Here is a 16,583-nt window from a genome sequence, read left to right on the forward strand (position 1 = left end):
CTCCTGAAAATCTGCTCTGCATACGGTTATCAGGCCTCACCTGAAAGTTTGTACTGGAGTTCTAAAATACAGACTCCAGAGCGAACGGTTATCGGGGAGAGAAGAATCCCGATGGTCTGCACCGTGACGGGTACAGGCCTGGCCTGGGGGTCTCCGGAGCTCCAGGACACGGATTCCGGAGGGGACGGTTACCAGGCAGGGCAGACACCGGACGGTTTGCTTCCTAAGCAGGTATGGGCAACTGCAGAGAAGGTCAGCGGCATTCGGCTTGGCATATTTCCCCCATGCAGTAAATAACAGAGCGAACCCACCACCGAACCCTTTTAAGTTGCAATTCTCTTTAAGAAATCTAAACGGTGTTCTGCAGTGAACAGAACCCTAAATTACCCCCCCACGACACAAGGGCTCCCAAATGGCAAAGGTCTAAATAGTAGTAGTAATGTGTTATCATCAGGAGAAGGTGCTGGGGAAACAAGCAGAAACAGGGAAACGCTAAAAGAAACTTAAAATCTGTGTTCAGCAATATCTTCAGCTACTCCTATCAGAACCATTACTTTATAAAATTGAACAAAAGTTTCAATTCTGATGGATGAACAATCAGTACGTGATACACCTGGCAGGGCAGCTGTCTTACAGCAAAGCAATCTGAGCAAAAAAGGATTTGTAGTATTATTTTCAAGGGAAAAGAAAGACTCTTCAGAAAACGCCAGTGTTCTAACAGAAGTTTCCTGGTAAATTCCTTCCGGAACTCCTGTCGCCCTGAGGAGAGCTGCTCTGGGAGAAGAGCAGAGCCAGAGAGCCGCGGGTGTCCCGGGAGGAGCTGAGCGCAGCGCAGGGACGGGGGGGCACAGCCGGACACCACGACCTGACTTAGTTCAGAGCTTTTCAGGTGACAGCGACTCTTGAGGCGCCTCCTCGTAGCGCCAGCCAAAGCCAGTAGAACAGGGCCCCACTCAGAAAGCCCAGGTCAGTGAGATGAACACCAGCCCTTCAACGAAAGCACCGGACTCGGACTGTGCCCAGTCTCCCCGGGGTTCAGAGCTCCCCTCTGGGAGCAGTTCACTGCTATCAACGAATTCTGTGCTTTCCTCAGTTACCACTCTGCCTTCCCCTCCCCAGAGAAGTTCTCCAAGATAAAGCAGTTTGATTCAATTTGTTTAATTTAGTGCTTGCTTCTAATTTAGTGCTTTGTTCCAGACAACCTGTATCCTTCACATCATCAAAGCAAACAGAAAAAACAGCTTCAATTCGACAAGCCAGGAGCTGACATCACAGATTGAAAATAAAAACAATTATACCTGATTTGATCTTCAAGTATTCTTTTCCAATTTCTTTTTAAATTACAGGGAGTCTTTCAAATCCAGTAATTTATCACTGTGTCATATATGCAAAAGAGCTAAACTAAGCCCAGATATGATTTCTCTAGTCTGATATATGTCATTAATTCTGAATTTACAAACTATTCTGAAATGCTCAGCAAATTCCTGAAAAAACAGTAAAAATAATTGATGTAACAACAAACTTCTCTTGTAATGGGACTATCAGGAAGTACAAAAGCTAAATATTTCACAGATTAATTTAAACCCAAACAGGCAAACATTTTTATTTGTTTGCCTAATTATGTAAGCACTTTTAGATTAATATTGATGCTTTATCTTATCCATCACTATACAAAAAAGCTTGCAACACATAATTACCGTTTAGTTGCACTCCTCACTTTCTGAAGTGCAAAGGTTTAACATAGTATTAATATAGTTTCCACAATCAAAAGCTTTTTTTCGTTGTTGTTGTTGTTGTTGTTATTATTATTATTATTAATAATAGTGTACTAAAGCAGCTTTAATTTATTGGTTTGGGGTTTGTTCTTGTCAAGCATTTCTGTTGCACTTAATCCCATCAGAAAAACTAAACTCCCTGCCTCATCGTGATCCTCTTTTCTGGCTCCTCCTGATAAAAGTCTCAACACTGGGACTTCCACACTATCAAGTAATGACACTGTGTATTCACATCTCACCCTTGATAAAAAAGGTTCTTTGACTTCAAGATATCTAAACCCATATGAACTACTGTGTTACAACTAATGCCAGTAGGTGCCATTAGCGAGTAGTTTTGCTTCATAAATTACAAACATTTATGCAGCAAACAAAATCTTTACTAGATAAAGTAATAACAATGTCATTAACTTTGGATAAATTATTCTCCACATTGGCTTAACCATTCACTGCAATTCCAAGTGAGTGGTGCAGTATCTTAGAACTTCATTAGCAGATCTCAGTTGATTACAGAGAACCTGGGCTGGTGGTAAAATTTCCTTGTGTTTCTCACCCGAGACGCCGCAGGACGCTGCTGGCTGCAAACACATGGAGCAAAACCATCCTACTGATAGTTGCTTGACTGGTTATCAAAAGCAATATACAAATTTACGAATGGATGCAAAACTTATCAAACACGATTTCAAACACGTAAGCTGCTTTTCCAATGCCTGTCTCTAACAGAACAACGTCCAAACTATCTGACGGGATATCTTACTGATTTCTCTCCCCCTTTGGATGTCCTTGAAACAGATTTCTACTTGCAGACTCGATTAACATGGAAATTCAACAGTGCTCTCAAAACACTGCAAGTATTATAAAAATGTGTAAGTGTCCCTAGCAAAGTTAAATAACAAAAAGAAAATTTAACAGCAAGCAGAACAGCAAATCACTTGCTATATATCATCAAAAGGACAAACTGGCAGGTACGCTGCTTGTGGAAATCACTTTTATTAGTAATTAAGTTACTTCAATACTTTTACTTGTCAAAGCAAAAATGTATTACCATACAGTAAACCAAAAGTAGTGATAGGATATTACTTCTGAATAACTATATTAACTTAGGTTCCTCTAGTTTTTCCTGCATCAAGGTCTGCCAAAACCAATAAAGAGGTCTCCTTATAATTGTATATTTTCAGTTACATTTTATGTCATCACATTTTCCTTTGTTCATTTTACACTGAAGTTTAAGCAATACTTTTCCCTATTGGGACTTCAATCATCTTTACAGTTGTTTTTCTTCACGACAATATGTTTAAAGCAGAAAATCAAAGTGCGAACGCCCAAGTTCCCCTTGGCCAGACCAGCACCACGTTCTAGAGCCGTTTCCAGAGACATGGCCAAGGTCAGTTCCGCTCCATGTGCCACGGCAAAGGGCTGGGCTGCTCACTCAAAACATGCCAGGAACGTTTCCCAATGCATATCAACCATACAATCTGTCTCAGAAGGACATGCTTTTAGAGAAACAGACTTTTAAGAACTTTCAACAATAAAAAGTTAATAAGGTTTTTTTAAGAGCATTTTAGTGGAACTCTTTTTTTTCATATAACTTGCAGCTAAAATTCATAAAGTTTTTGCCTGAGCCACACCTGACAGAACGATGCCTTGTCAGGTACAGGCATTTGTTCCTCCAGTCATCACAAAATGCAAACCAATGTATTTCCCAAGGAGCTCTGGACAGGACTGCTCGTCGCTCCCTTTTGCTCTCAGTGAAGCACGGGTGTATTTTTTCCATGAGAAAATGCCCTTTTTCAAAACTCTACATTCTTCTGCATTTTCCCCCAACAGAAATAATGCCAAAGGTCTTAAAAAAAAGAGCAGGTACCCTATTAAATATTAATAACTTTGTTTTTCTAGAAGTGAAAAACAGTAAAACCCCAAATGGCAGAGAGTTCAGACAAATCTATTGCTACAGCCATGAAATGCTTAGTCATTGCTTTCTTCTGCAAAACTTCGACTTTGTATTCCTGCCATCTCCATCTGCAGGAACGTTATCTGGTTCAAGGCAGAGTGACAGATCCATGTAAGAACAGGGTTTGGTTTGGGTTGTTTTGGTTTGGTTTTCTTTTTTATTTTGCGGTATGGATTTTCGTTTGGGGTTTATTTTCGTTTGACCGTAGCTACATAAGGCAAGCATAAGTCACAATTCATTGAAACCAACAAGAAGAGAAGCTGCTGTTGCTTTCAACTCAGTATAGATGAGGAATAGTGCACTTAGATGCTAACTATATATTAATGCTTGCGATGTATCACGGCCTTTGTCAGGCGCGTACAGCACCGCCAGTGTTTACTGAGATGAATCCCGACATACAAAAGAGCACTAAGACGGGAAGAACTCTCCTCTGGCAGGTCCTGTGTCTGGCCAGGGAAAACGAAAATAACCAGCAAAAGTAAAATCAGGTACACAGGATAACGAGCTTAGGAAGCGTTAATAAAGGGATAAAATAAATGTTAAGAAGAGGGATAAAATGAGCATGTCTCCAGCTGCTGCATCCTTCCGAGTATCCTCGTAGCAAAGGCCAAAGCCCAGGACAAAAGATCTAAACAAATTTCTAACTACCACCACCACTATTTCTTTCCCTGGATCCTTTTAACTTCTCATTTCACACCTGGAGGATGGTTTCACCTCATCTACTGCACCGAGACAGCTACTCTGAATCGCAACTTATTATCCCTTTACCGGCATTATCTTCATGAGCCAACACCAAATACTCTGAATGTACAACCAACGTTCACAAGGATAATCCAACATAAGCAATGATGTACAGAGACACAGTTACTATCGGAGACAACTTCTCATAAACATTCCACAGCCCGCCTCCAAGAGAACCCTTAATACTACTATTGGGTACTAAAAATCATGAGTTCAAAATAGTATTTTATGGCATGTGAAATTACTTCTCTAGTGCCAATCACTTCAATGATTTATTTTTTTTCAAAAAAAAATGTAGCCAGACTAATTTTTACCTAGCAGGCTTTACTCTAGACCAGGTAGTAACTGTCCCCCCGTAACTTGTACAGATGCAACAAAAACACAGACCGGCACATTTTATGTTTCAGCTACACAATGCAATTGTGGTTCCATCCCTAGTCCAAACCAGCTGGTCAGCTCAGCTGACCTGACAGTGTACAGATCCACTGTTTATTAATGACTGTGGAACCACAAAAGCATAACAGAAATGTTTCTTTTCTTTCTCATCCCAGTTTTCTGGTTGTTATCCCCATGTGCCACGTTTGGACCACGATGATAAAAAGACTTCCCACCCCTCCTGGGCGCCAGGGGCTCCTCCTGGGACAGGGCTGCTTGAAGCCACGTCCACCTGTGGTTCCACTAGTCCACAGACGTTCGTTTGCTGTATCTCGCTGTCCCTGAGCTGCCTTTTTTCCTTCAGATCACACCAGATTAGCATAGGTAGCAGACTGAGCAATCGCTGCCATCCTTCAGATGCACCTCGATGTTTGTGTACCAGGGTTTTACACTACGGAGATCTTCAGCAGTGATCCCAAAACCCTGCTGCTCTCCATATCCTTCCCTGCCATGTGCGCTGTGTGCAGGACTGTCAGTCCGATGAGGAAAGTGATCTGAATGAAAATACCTCAAAAACGTTTTTTCAGCCAAACCAGGTTCCCAAACCAGTTTGCACCACGGACACAGAAACTTCTGTCCCATCACAAGTGTGGGGCAGGCGCCCTGGGCTACAGAAGCGGGATTCGAGCAACAGACCGACCACTTACATTGACAGTGCTGCCAAAGGTGCAACACAAACCACAGCATGTGTTCAACCTGAGGAACTTTGTCCATGTTTTCCCCAGGTATGTGATTCGATAACTAAAGATACCACCTCTTCCTGAAACCTTGCTTTGATAACAGTTACCTGTAGCAGTTAAAATACAAGAGGTAAGACAAGAAATAGCCATGGTTCACCATAAATACCACAGTTTTTTCCTTGTAGGACTTGCAAAAGAGAGTGCTTAACCCTTACCACGGTTATTTACCAATAACTGAATAGTAACAGCAGTGACTCAGAAATAAGTTTGTTTGTAAAAAAGATGTTAAAACCTGGCCAGTGTGCACATTAGCAGCCGGATCCCAGCTGAAGGGTGCGCTGACCCACGGGTGCGCTGACCCACGGGTGCGGGTGTGCTGACCCACGGGTGCGCTGACCCACGGGTGCGCTGACCCACGGGTGTGGGTGTGCTGACCCACGGGTGTGCTGACCCACGGGTGTGCTGACCCACGGGTGTGGGTGTGCTGACCCACGGGTGCGCTGACCCACGGGTGCGCTGGTCCACGGGTGCGCTGGTCCACGGGTGCGCTGGTCCATGGGTGCGCTGGTCCACGGGTGCGCTGGTCCACGGGTGCGCTGGTCCACGGGTGCGCTGCTCTTGCTTCACAAACCTGTTCACCTCACTCAGCCAGAACTGGTTTGTCAAGGAGATACTATACGCAGCATTCAGAGAACTATGTGTTATATGACAAGAGTTGCACACAAAAAAAGTTCCTGCCAGTTCACTTGTGCTACGATTGCACTTGGTAACTTAAACTGCACATTGCACACCCTTGGAAGTGAACAATTTTATTTTTTTTTTAACAGAAATTGTTACTGAGAAAATAAATATACACATATAGAAAGGCGTATTTCACGACCTGATTAAATAAGACTAATTCTTTTAAGATCCACAAAAGAAGTCTACCCTTTAGCACTGGCCGGATGCAACTGCATCTCCCTGCATCTCAGTCACAGTGTAACCGGCAAAAGCTGCAAAGGGTGGGAGTGCTGAGCAGCGCGCTGTCCTGGTTTTGTTAAAAACAAGTTTCTCTTTTAGTGAATTTGCCTGTCAGCTAAAGCTTCATATGAGCTGCATTTTCCTGGGGAACCAGATCCATGTTTTGGTAAACCTAGCACTGGAATGCAAACTTATTGATAAGCACGGATGGACATCTCGCGAGAGGGGCGACGAGAAACCGCTGACCGAGAAACTGACCAACTGTGTATAACATTCCATTCACATGAATACTTCATATAAAAGTGGGAGATCATGAGGATCTCATCCCTTTTTCCCTTTTGCTTTTCGCCTTTGTTTTTCCCTTCTGCTTATGGCCAACATTAGGAGAGGACCGTGCTAGTCGTCCCTGCGAACTGAGGCCTAGAGAGAGACTGAATCCAGCTCCGGTTGGCTGCAGAGTCCAGTTCAGGACTTCGGGTGCCGGATCTGCAGTTGCTGAGACTTTCAAGATTGGTTTTGTATATTTTGTATTATTTTCTCTATTCTTATTAGTAGCATTAGTAAAACATTGTTAATTTTTCCAGCTCTCTTCTCTCTGTCCTTCTTTCCCTCCCAATCGCCTGTGCTGAGTGGGAAAAGGGGAGAGGGAGGGGCAAAAAGGGGGAAGTGGGGAGGGATAGGGGGTTAACAATACATCTGCCAGGGTTTGATTGTCACCCCGCAATCCTAACCCTCGGCAGCGCTCCCTGCAGCCTGTTTGCTGCGCTGGCCTCAAGCACAGCTCCCGCCCAGCAGCCAGGCCGCAGGTCACACTGACACCCGTACGTTAGAAAATGAAAACACCCAACCATTTCCAAAAGCCTCACTGATCCCATTCACCCCCGGAAGGAATTCTTGTGGCAAATGCAAGGACGTTAATAAAGCAGCTGTTAGTAAATAATCGACTGACAGGAGAGATACAAACACAAGAGAGAAACTTGCACTGTTCATTCAGTGCTAACAAGGGCCAAAGATTGTTTGTTTGTTTCACAAAAGGCTATTTTTCAATTCTCTCCTATGAGAAAACATTAAATCTAAGCAAAACAGTGCTATTATTTTATAATTATGTTTGTAGGCATTTTAATATACGGGAAAAAAAATCCATGTCTTCACAGAAGCCTGTCAAAGAGCAAAAAACTTATCCTCATTGCTTTCCAATAAAATGGGTCATGTAGGTCAATGAAATGGTGCTCAGGGAAGTTTTCAGCTAAGTTAGTTGGTATTTCAGAGTTTACTTCTTAAAGAATGGTTTCTTCTTGTCTTAGAACGTCATTAACAGGCGAGAGCACATACTGTTAACACAGTGAAAGGCTTTTCAGCTTAATATGTAGAACCACTTGGAGATCAAAAGTAAGGAAAGAACAAATCAAAATGAATTTTAGAAGAAAAGCATCAGAAAAAACCTGACAACCAAACAATTCTTCACAGTCAGACTGGGGTTTTTAAGCAGGTAACCAAGTTGCCCTGTGGCTGGCACAGCCTTTCCACACAATCAGCTTGTGTTAAAGAACGAGCAGCACTTTATGCAGATGTGACCAAAATTGCTGTATCATCAAAATTCCCACTGCAGGATCTCAATCCAGAACATAGGAAAGAAATCCATTACAGTATATTGGTACCCGTGACACTAAACTGAGACAATTCTACAAAGACGCTGAGACTTTCTGGCAAAGATTCGAGTGATTTTGGGTGCCTTTCCTGACCAGAGAGCTTTTTATGCGAGATGGGATTTTGTAACAAAAACCCAAATCTCATGTATTTGCACCATGAACAAAGTCATATTCTCACATTTGAAAATCCTCCAATATTTAGACACTTTAATGATCTGACAGCATACTACTGAAAAACTAAAAAATAAATGTAAGCAAAATTTACTTATATCTCCATATTTTTAAGACTGAAAGCTACCTTTTGCAAGGTCAAATGTTTAAAAGTGCTTAAAAAGCCACCTACCCAACCACAATGATACATGCCATAAATTTGTTCTTTATCCCTCAAAAAAACTCAATATACCTTAAAGTCATTCAAGTGCTTTGAAATGTAATTGAGAAGACTGAAGGTAAAAATCTAGAAGGCAGTTTGAGCAAAAATCATCAGTAGAATGCTTCTGAGGCCTCAGGATGCAACTGGCTGATCAGTTACTGGTTCAGCAAGAAAGAAGGCATGAAAATTCACAAAGGGAAACTCTCCAGCATGGTGAAAGCTTGGCTGAGTATCCAAAATTACCTTTCGTAGATATTGTTTCAAATGTTTGAAGCAATTTAACTTTTCAGAAGAGCTGCATAATTTGTCAGGCATTTAAAAAACATTAAGCTTAACCTTTCAGACACATGTTAGATCTCATGAATATCTAATATTCAGAAAGAAACCCTCAACTCTAATCTACTGAGTGTATTTATTTGAACAAAGTGGTTCACATCTTGACTTCACGGGATGAGCGGACGCACCTCCCCGGTCAGGAAACGCGGCTGCCAGCCTCACAGACCGAACGCTCAGAGATCCAGCTGTCAGGCACAGAAATAAAACAGTCCACCTATCACAGAAGCAGCCAAGCCTCTGAGCTTTAGGAAAAGGCACAAGCTCGTTAAAAGGCAAACTGCAGGTTTCTATGGAGCTTTACTTGAAAACCTGAGCAATTCCTAATGCAGCAAAATTCTGACTCCTAGCAATGGTTCTCGTACAGGCATTTTGTACATCATGAGCATAACCTACAATCTGACTTTGATGAAATGCAAGTTAAACTCCACCACTAAAATTACTCCTAAAGAGAGTACAAAATTATGAGAGGCTGAAAGCGCAAAGAAAGCTGAAGTTGTGTTCTCCCTAATTAGATATGTTTACAAGTCCGTTAGTGGTCTGCAGCCACAAAGGGAAGAACAAACCAGCTGGGAACAATGTTTTACAGGTCACGATCTGACCACAGGTCTTTTTAAGATGTACAAACACCCCGACTGTTTTCAGTTTTTTGTTTGTTCTGTTTCATGGTAAATCCCCAGCAATATCAGGTCTGACATGTCAGCAAGTCTTCAGTAATTGTTCATTTTGAGCTTAGTTGCAATACAAACTATGAAGACTTTGTCTCTCCCTCGGTGTAACGCAGGAAAACGGGTGACGTTACTCTGACAAACATTAAATCAGCATGACAAAGAAAATTAAACATATTTTTACCTTACATACAACAAACTTACGCTAACAATGCAAAGAAATGGCCCAAAACGTATCTTAAGATGATTTTAAACACACCTCATTATTCATGGCTTGAGAGTTGTATAAATCGACCCATTTTCTCTTTGAAAACAAAATAGCATTCTAGACCCAAAGCATATGACTTCGGAAAAGAGATGGGAATTGCCAGAGGCACCCAAAGACCTCCCAGTACCCACCAAGCTCCAAGCCGCGTGTGCACAAGAACTCATGGTAACTAGATAGAGGTTTCACTACTACGTACAGGAAATACACCAGTAAAAAATCAAGCAGAACTTCCACAAAAATTTCCCTAGCGCTGTTTTAAGTATACTGTTTAGTGAAAAGTTTCTCTAAGATTCTTTAAGTTTCTTTATTCCTTCAGAATTCTTAGTTTCAACTTTTCTCTGTCCACTTGGTTAAATCAACCTATTTACGTGTCATAATTAAAGAACTTTGATAAATACGAACTTTTCTACAAACATGCTAATAAAATGAAAAATTCTTCATTGTTACCAACAAAATCATTTCCAATGGAAAAACAGAACAAAAGAAATCTCAAATTACTCAGCAAACCCATTATTTTGATTCTCTGTACAGCCAGTCATTTCTCTGGAGGGGAACTTCGACATCCTGAGCTATCAAGAAATTCAAGGGAATCTTTGTCTTCAGCTGAAACGCTCTACTAGGCACAAAATAACAGTTAGTAAAGCTGCCTAAGTCCAAACATTTTTCAGCCCCAATTCAAGATGACTGGAACTGCCAGACCAGCATTCAAGAGCGGTTTCGATCCTAGTCTTCAATGTGCAACACAACGTAGGCCAACCTTTGAAAATAAGACTTGACGCCTTTCATTTGTGGAGAGAAAAGGGAGGACTGACTTGGTAAATACATCTGGACTGTTACAGAGGTGACGTCCTATTCTGCTATGTAAAGATACTGTTCCTGAGCGGTGAGACTCAGATGCAGAGTGCTTTCCAACACGGTTTGCCAGCGGTTCCATCCACTGCTGTGTCACCGGTGCTTTTCACAGCCTCAGTGTCAGCAGCACATTCCTGAACACACACAACAAGCTCGGGAGAACTAAGGAGGATGCTCTGAAAGCTGAAAGAGATTTTACCTGTGCTCTTAATTAAGATATTCTTTTGATCGGTACAGAACAGAGGAAAGGAGTCAGAAGAACTCAGCCCAAGGGCTGCACTAGGGAGAGAATTAGTTTCACATGGTCCTGTGCGACAAGGATAACCAAGCATGAATGTTTTAGAAGAACTGTATTAATCTCTTTGATGTATGACCTGTATTTTTAGTCATCTTCATGTTCATCAGTTAATATGACTACCCAATTCCAGAGTATTTTGGGCAACAGAAAGATACAGAGAATTGTTTTACTTTTTATTAAAATATTCATTTAATATTTAATAGGAGAAAGGGGTATTAGATATTAAATTTCATTACTTTTGTCTGGAAAATAATTTGTATTTAAATTTAGGATGAAACCCTAATCTTTCTTTTTTTTTTCTTTAATGAATTTTGCATTAGTCTCACGAGTGAATCTTGTATTAAGACCTTTTTCTAACATGATCATATCAACAGAACTTTCAGCTTCCATCATCCATTTCCACAGTGCCATATTCAATAAGCTACATGGGAACGGAATACAAAAATGAAACACAACCTGGCCACAAGAAAACAGTATGAAAGCACAGAAAAAGCTACATTTTCAGTATGTTCTAATTGTAAAGCTCAACTGGTGTAACAGCAATGCCTGTACGTGCTGTAACAGTGCCTGTGTGTACTGCAACTTATACAATACCTGGCACCTGCTGGCCATGATGCTTTCAACTTCACCACTGTCACTTACAAACTTAAGGAACTTGTTTATTTATTAAAACCTTCATTTTTATATCAAAGGATATATGTGTACCCTTGTTAGGAAAAGTATTTTTAATTATGTGAATTGCTTTAAAGATGCTTTGAAGTTGAATGAACAAATTTGTATTTTAACTCCAGGAGCATGAAAATTAAATATTTCTATTTTTTTTCTTTTAAAGCAAAAATCAGACTTTTTTCGCACTAGTGGGGAAAAGAACTAAGCAAAGAAACTATTTACAGCTTCACGAGTTATACTACAAGTATGATTTCATAACATTTGTGCTGTACAAACATTACCTCAATCAGCTTTCTTTCGTAAGAGCTGGCTAGTTCCTCATTGTTTTCTACTGGCTTTTGCTCGGGAATAGTAAATTCACCATCAGTGCTCCAAACGTTCGGCAGAACTAAAAACAAAGAAACGCCTCTGATTAAAACATTACATTACACAAACATCTACAAGAACCTGTTTAGAAGTAATAGCTCTAAAAGAAACAATTATTAGAAGGACAAAAATAAGATGTGATATTAAACAGTATTACAAGTCCTAAAACCCAAATATTGCAAGGAGCTGTGTTGTCAGCAATACTGAGATAGGTATCTCAACAGAAGGAAATGCAAACACAAAGCACCGGGCTGTTGTGTGACTACAGCTAAGAGATGCAGGTGTAACTGCATTCCTGCCCAAAGTCTTTGCAATCTAAGCCTATGCTTCTTTTTCAAGTCTCTTTTCTACTTCTCTTCCAAAGCATTCTTTCGTACTACTTGCACAGAATACCCACCTATCATAGAAATTACAGAAAATAGGGCTGAGAATGGACATTCCATAAATACAATCTAGTATTTCATGAGTTTGCAGAAAGGAGAATCAGCTGTAGTCATTTCATTTCTGACAGTTAATTGTCTAATTTATTCTTAGAAACCTCCAATAATGGAGATTTCATGCTTCCCTGCACAATCTATTTAAATTTAAGTGTTCTCCTCAGTAAGGTTTTCTTGATAGCTAATTAAATGTCCTTCACCTGCCATTTAAGCCCATAAGTTCTTTTCTTAACTGCAGTGAATGAAAACGACAGCTTATTCTGTTCCTGTTCCCAGGTCTCATTTATGTATTTGATGATCACTTTAAAGCCTATTCTAAGTCTCCTCCAAGTTACACAAAGTCCAATTCAACTTCTTCTCACAGATCATGAATTTCTTAAAAAACAAGTTAGCACATATAAAGTAAAGAACCCCTAGTAAAACAGGTTTAACAAATGCTTTCGCCATTTCTCAAAACCTAAACCATACACATACAACCACTATATAATGGAGATAGAAGACACCATAATTCATCTGACTTAATACTCTTGAGCCTGGGAACTGATTTTTACTTTAAGTAAGAATACATACATTCACAGGTTTATTATTATTATAAGTGAATGCTGGAAGTTATCTTAAGAGCTATTGCTTGTAAACCTTGCTTGGAGTTCTTCAGCCACAAATTTCTAATATCAGCATTTTCATGTACATGATATTATTGTATGTAAGCAGGTTTGGAAAATGGGACGCGTACAACTCGTGCTGATGGCTGAGAAATCAGGATGCTCATTTATTAAGTATTTAGATAACAATATCTGCTCAGTCTACAGCAGTGATCATTCCTGTTGAAAGCCGGTGTGATATTCTAAACTTGACACAGTTCTGACTCTTGGACGATTTATTTATCATCCTATTTGCTGAGCGTTTTTTTTGTTTGTTTGGGTTTTTTAAGTCATTGCAAAGCAAAGTATGCTGAGTTTCATTTATTATTTTAGGAAACTACTTAAAAGCCATACTCAATAGCATCTGATCAGATTATTGTAGCAAATGTAGATTCTTCTCTATGTATAGACATAAAAGTAACAGCAGAAGCTCATTTTACTTTGACTCTTTCCAAACAGCTTCACTGAAGGTCTAAACACACCACGTTCCAAAATCTACAATGCATGTAAGACCTTTGTGCTGCTACCATTTGGAAGATTAACCACTGCTGGAACTACTCATGGTGGTAACACGGGGCAGCAGTGACGCGCGGTGGCTGTTTCTGCCCCCTGACACAGACAAGTCCCCAGCATCAGCCACGGCCGCAGGGCCAGGAGCTGCCAGGCGCCCACAGCTCCCGGTGCCACGGCCCTGGCTGCGGGTAAGGCCGCTTACCAGGCAAGAACCTTCATCTGGGAGCGCGCAAACTAATTCATAAGAAACCAACAAGAATTTTAATTTAAAATGACAAAAGCAGAGAAAACAGTAGTTTCTTCACTCTATTTTCTTTGCAAAATTGTCACAATCTCAGATACAGTAATAAAACAGGTCTTGCAGATACACTCTGTTATTCTTTCAAGCATATAAGCTAATTAAGAACAAAATGACTTAAGACAAGTTGTTACAGTCACTTTAAGTCATATCACAACTGGATTTCAATAATTTGCCTTAAGTTACGTAATGATATATATACTGAAAAGTACAAATAGCTCTTTCTAATAATGCAAATATTCCTAATTATGAAGGCTCACAACTGAAAAATATGAATGTGTACAATGAGATGCAGCAAGTTGTGTATGTAAACCCTGGGGGCAATTGTTCCCATAAACCCGCTACAAGAACAAACTTCTTTGGTCTTCTCTCCTGTGTTGTATCTAAATGTATCAGCTCTCAGGGATCCTTTATATCCTGAAGTATTTTTTCGAGTTAGAGGGCCCAGTACGACTGAAAATTTAACATAAACCACCAACGGTAGCTAAGAAAAAAAACATATTTGGTTTTATAAAAATACAATGGGTGGAGTTAGAATATAGAGAAAAAAATATTACAAATAGTGCACATAGCTGCAATTTATTCTGGTCACTAACAATAAATACTACAGAAAACTGCTGCGGATTGATTAGATGTCCTTTGAGCACAAAGCATACGTGTATTCATTTGTAGAAATGTGGGTACTATTCCATCCCCCTTTTTGATCTAGAAAATCTGACCATCCTACCCAGTTTCTATTCTTATCACTCACTAATTTGCACAATTTTAACATGGCAGAATATAGCTAGCCTAGGAATATTTTTTCTTTTCCTATAATTATACTCATCATGTAAACTGTCAGTATCTAATGAAGGATAATTTCTGCTATTATAAGAAGCTTAAGCGATGGTTTCCGTGAATAATTCTCAATATGAATGACTACGCTCCAGCAAAGTCAGAAGTAAAAACATGTGCTCTCACTAACCAAAATCCTTTTAAGGATGAATGAAGTTTTGCAACTCCAGGCAGGTATAGTGACCAGCCCTTAAGAGCAGAATTAATGTAGTATCATTCATATAGTCACTTATGTGACCACAATAGTGACAATTGAAAAAAATAATTTAAAAAAGAAAAGACAGATGGCGTCCATTTCCGAAAAGCCACCGCGCCGCCCCAACGCCTCTGTGGTCAGTGGAAATACAGGTCCCGTCAGAAAATGATTCAGGATCAAGACCCTGGTTCATCCCCCCATCAACATTTCTGTCACCGTTGACGAAAAACAGGTCACAGTGCTGAGAACTCGTTATCTTTCAGATGTGCAATCTGCTCATTAGTCAGAGCAGCACAGCAAAGACAGTAAAATGTCTGGTCTTAATACAGAGTCTACTTCAAACAGGCTCATACTGGTCTCCAAAACAACACTAACGGTAGCACCTAGAGATACTAAATTTTCTCTCCTCAAGATAATCATGCTTATGTTCCCATACAACATTACTTCACAGATTATTTTTTAAATCAAATCTTTATCTGATAGCTTTTTCTGGAAAGTTTCTTATTGAAAAAAGGTAAGATCACCTCATCTACCAAAAAATGCTCTGTAAAGTACCAAACAAGTACCAAAATCTACAATGGTATTTTTTCTCAAAAGGAAAAGAAATCAAATATCTTATTTTCACTATTGGGAGATATTACTCTGTCATCCTTGGAAGAGGTGAATCGGGCTTATAATTATCTCTTGTTAACCCCATTTTCATCTAAATTATTTCATTTGTTTGGTCAAAAACTCAGCAAGGAAAGCAAAGACTTTTGGATTGTTTCTACTTAGCAGTAAGTTGATATTATGCCATCACATAACACAAGTGTGATACTAATCTGCATTACAAAGCTGTGCACACACAGCCAGCAGCCCAAGCAGAGCTGCTGCAGGGACACATCTCACAGAGCCCCAGAGTGTCAGGGGTTGAAGGGCCCTGGAAAGCTCATCCAGTGCAATCCCCCATGGAGCAGGAACACCCAGGTGAGGTTACACAGGAAGGTGTCCAGGCGGGTTGGAATGTCTGCACAGAAGGAGACTCCACAACCCCCCTGGGCAGCCTGGGCCAGGCTCTGACACCCGCACCGGGAACAAGTTTCTTCTCAAATTTAGGTGGAACCTCCTGTGTTCCAGTTTGCACCCATTGCCCCTTGTCCTGTCACTGGTTGTCACCAGAAGAGCCTGGCTCCATCCTCCTGACACTCCCCCTTTCCATATTGATCCCCAGGAATGAGTCCCCCCTCAGTGTCCTCTTGTCCAGCTCCAGAGCCCCAGCTCCCTCAGCCTTTCCTCACACGGGAGATGCTCCACTCCCTGCAGCATCTTGGTGGCTGCGCTGGACTCTCTCCAGCAGTTCCCTGTCCTGCTGGAACTGAGGGGCCACAACTGGACACAAGATTCCAGGTGTGGTCTCCCCAGGGCAGAGCAGAGGGGCAGGAGAACCTCTCTGACCTACTGACCACCCCCTTCTAACCCACCCCAGGTCCCATTGGCTTCCTGGCCACAAGGGCCCAGTGCTGGCTCATGGTCACCCTGCTGTCCCCAGGACCCCCAGGTCCCTTTCCCCTACACTGCTCTCCAACAGGTCATTCCCCAACTTATACTGGAACCTGGGGTTATTCCTGCCCAGATGTAACACTCTAGACTTGCCCTTGTTACATTTCATT

The 16,583-nt window shown here is 41.0% G+C and overlaps 1 protein-coding gene across 5 annotated transcripts in view; it reads right to left on the bottom strand.

Annotated features, from left to right (window-relative positions):
* Positions 1–16,583, bottom strand: part of SNX29 (sorting nexin 29) — a 126,246-nt gene that overhangs the window by 69,931 nt on the left and 39,732 nt on the right. For all 5 annotated transcript variants that reach the window (XM_082064112.1, XM_082064115.1, XM_082064113.1 and 2 more), the window contains exon 15: positions 11,931–12,037. In XM_082064112.1, coding sequence (XP_081920238.1) covers positions 11,931–12,037 — 107 coding nt within the window. The remainder of the gene's footprint in view (positions 1–11,930; positions 12,038–16,583) is intronic.

Source organism: Streptopelia decaocto, assembly GCF_964273445.1.
Source record: "Streptopelia decaocto genome assembly, chromosome: 13".
Taxonomy (NCBI): Eukaryota; Metazoa; Chordata; class Aves; order Columbiformes; family Columbidae; genus Streptopelia; species Streptopelia decaocto.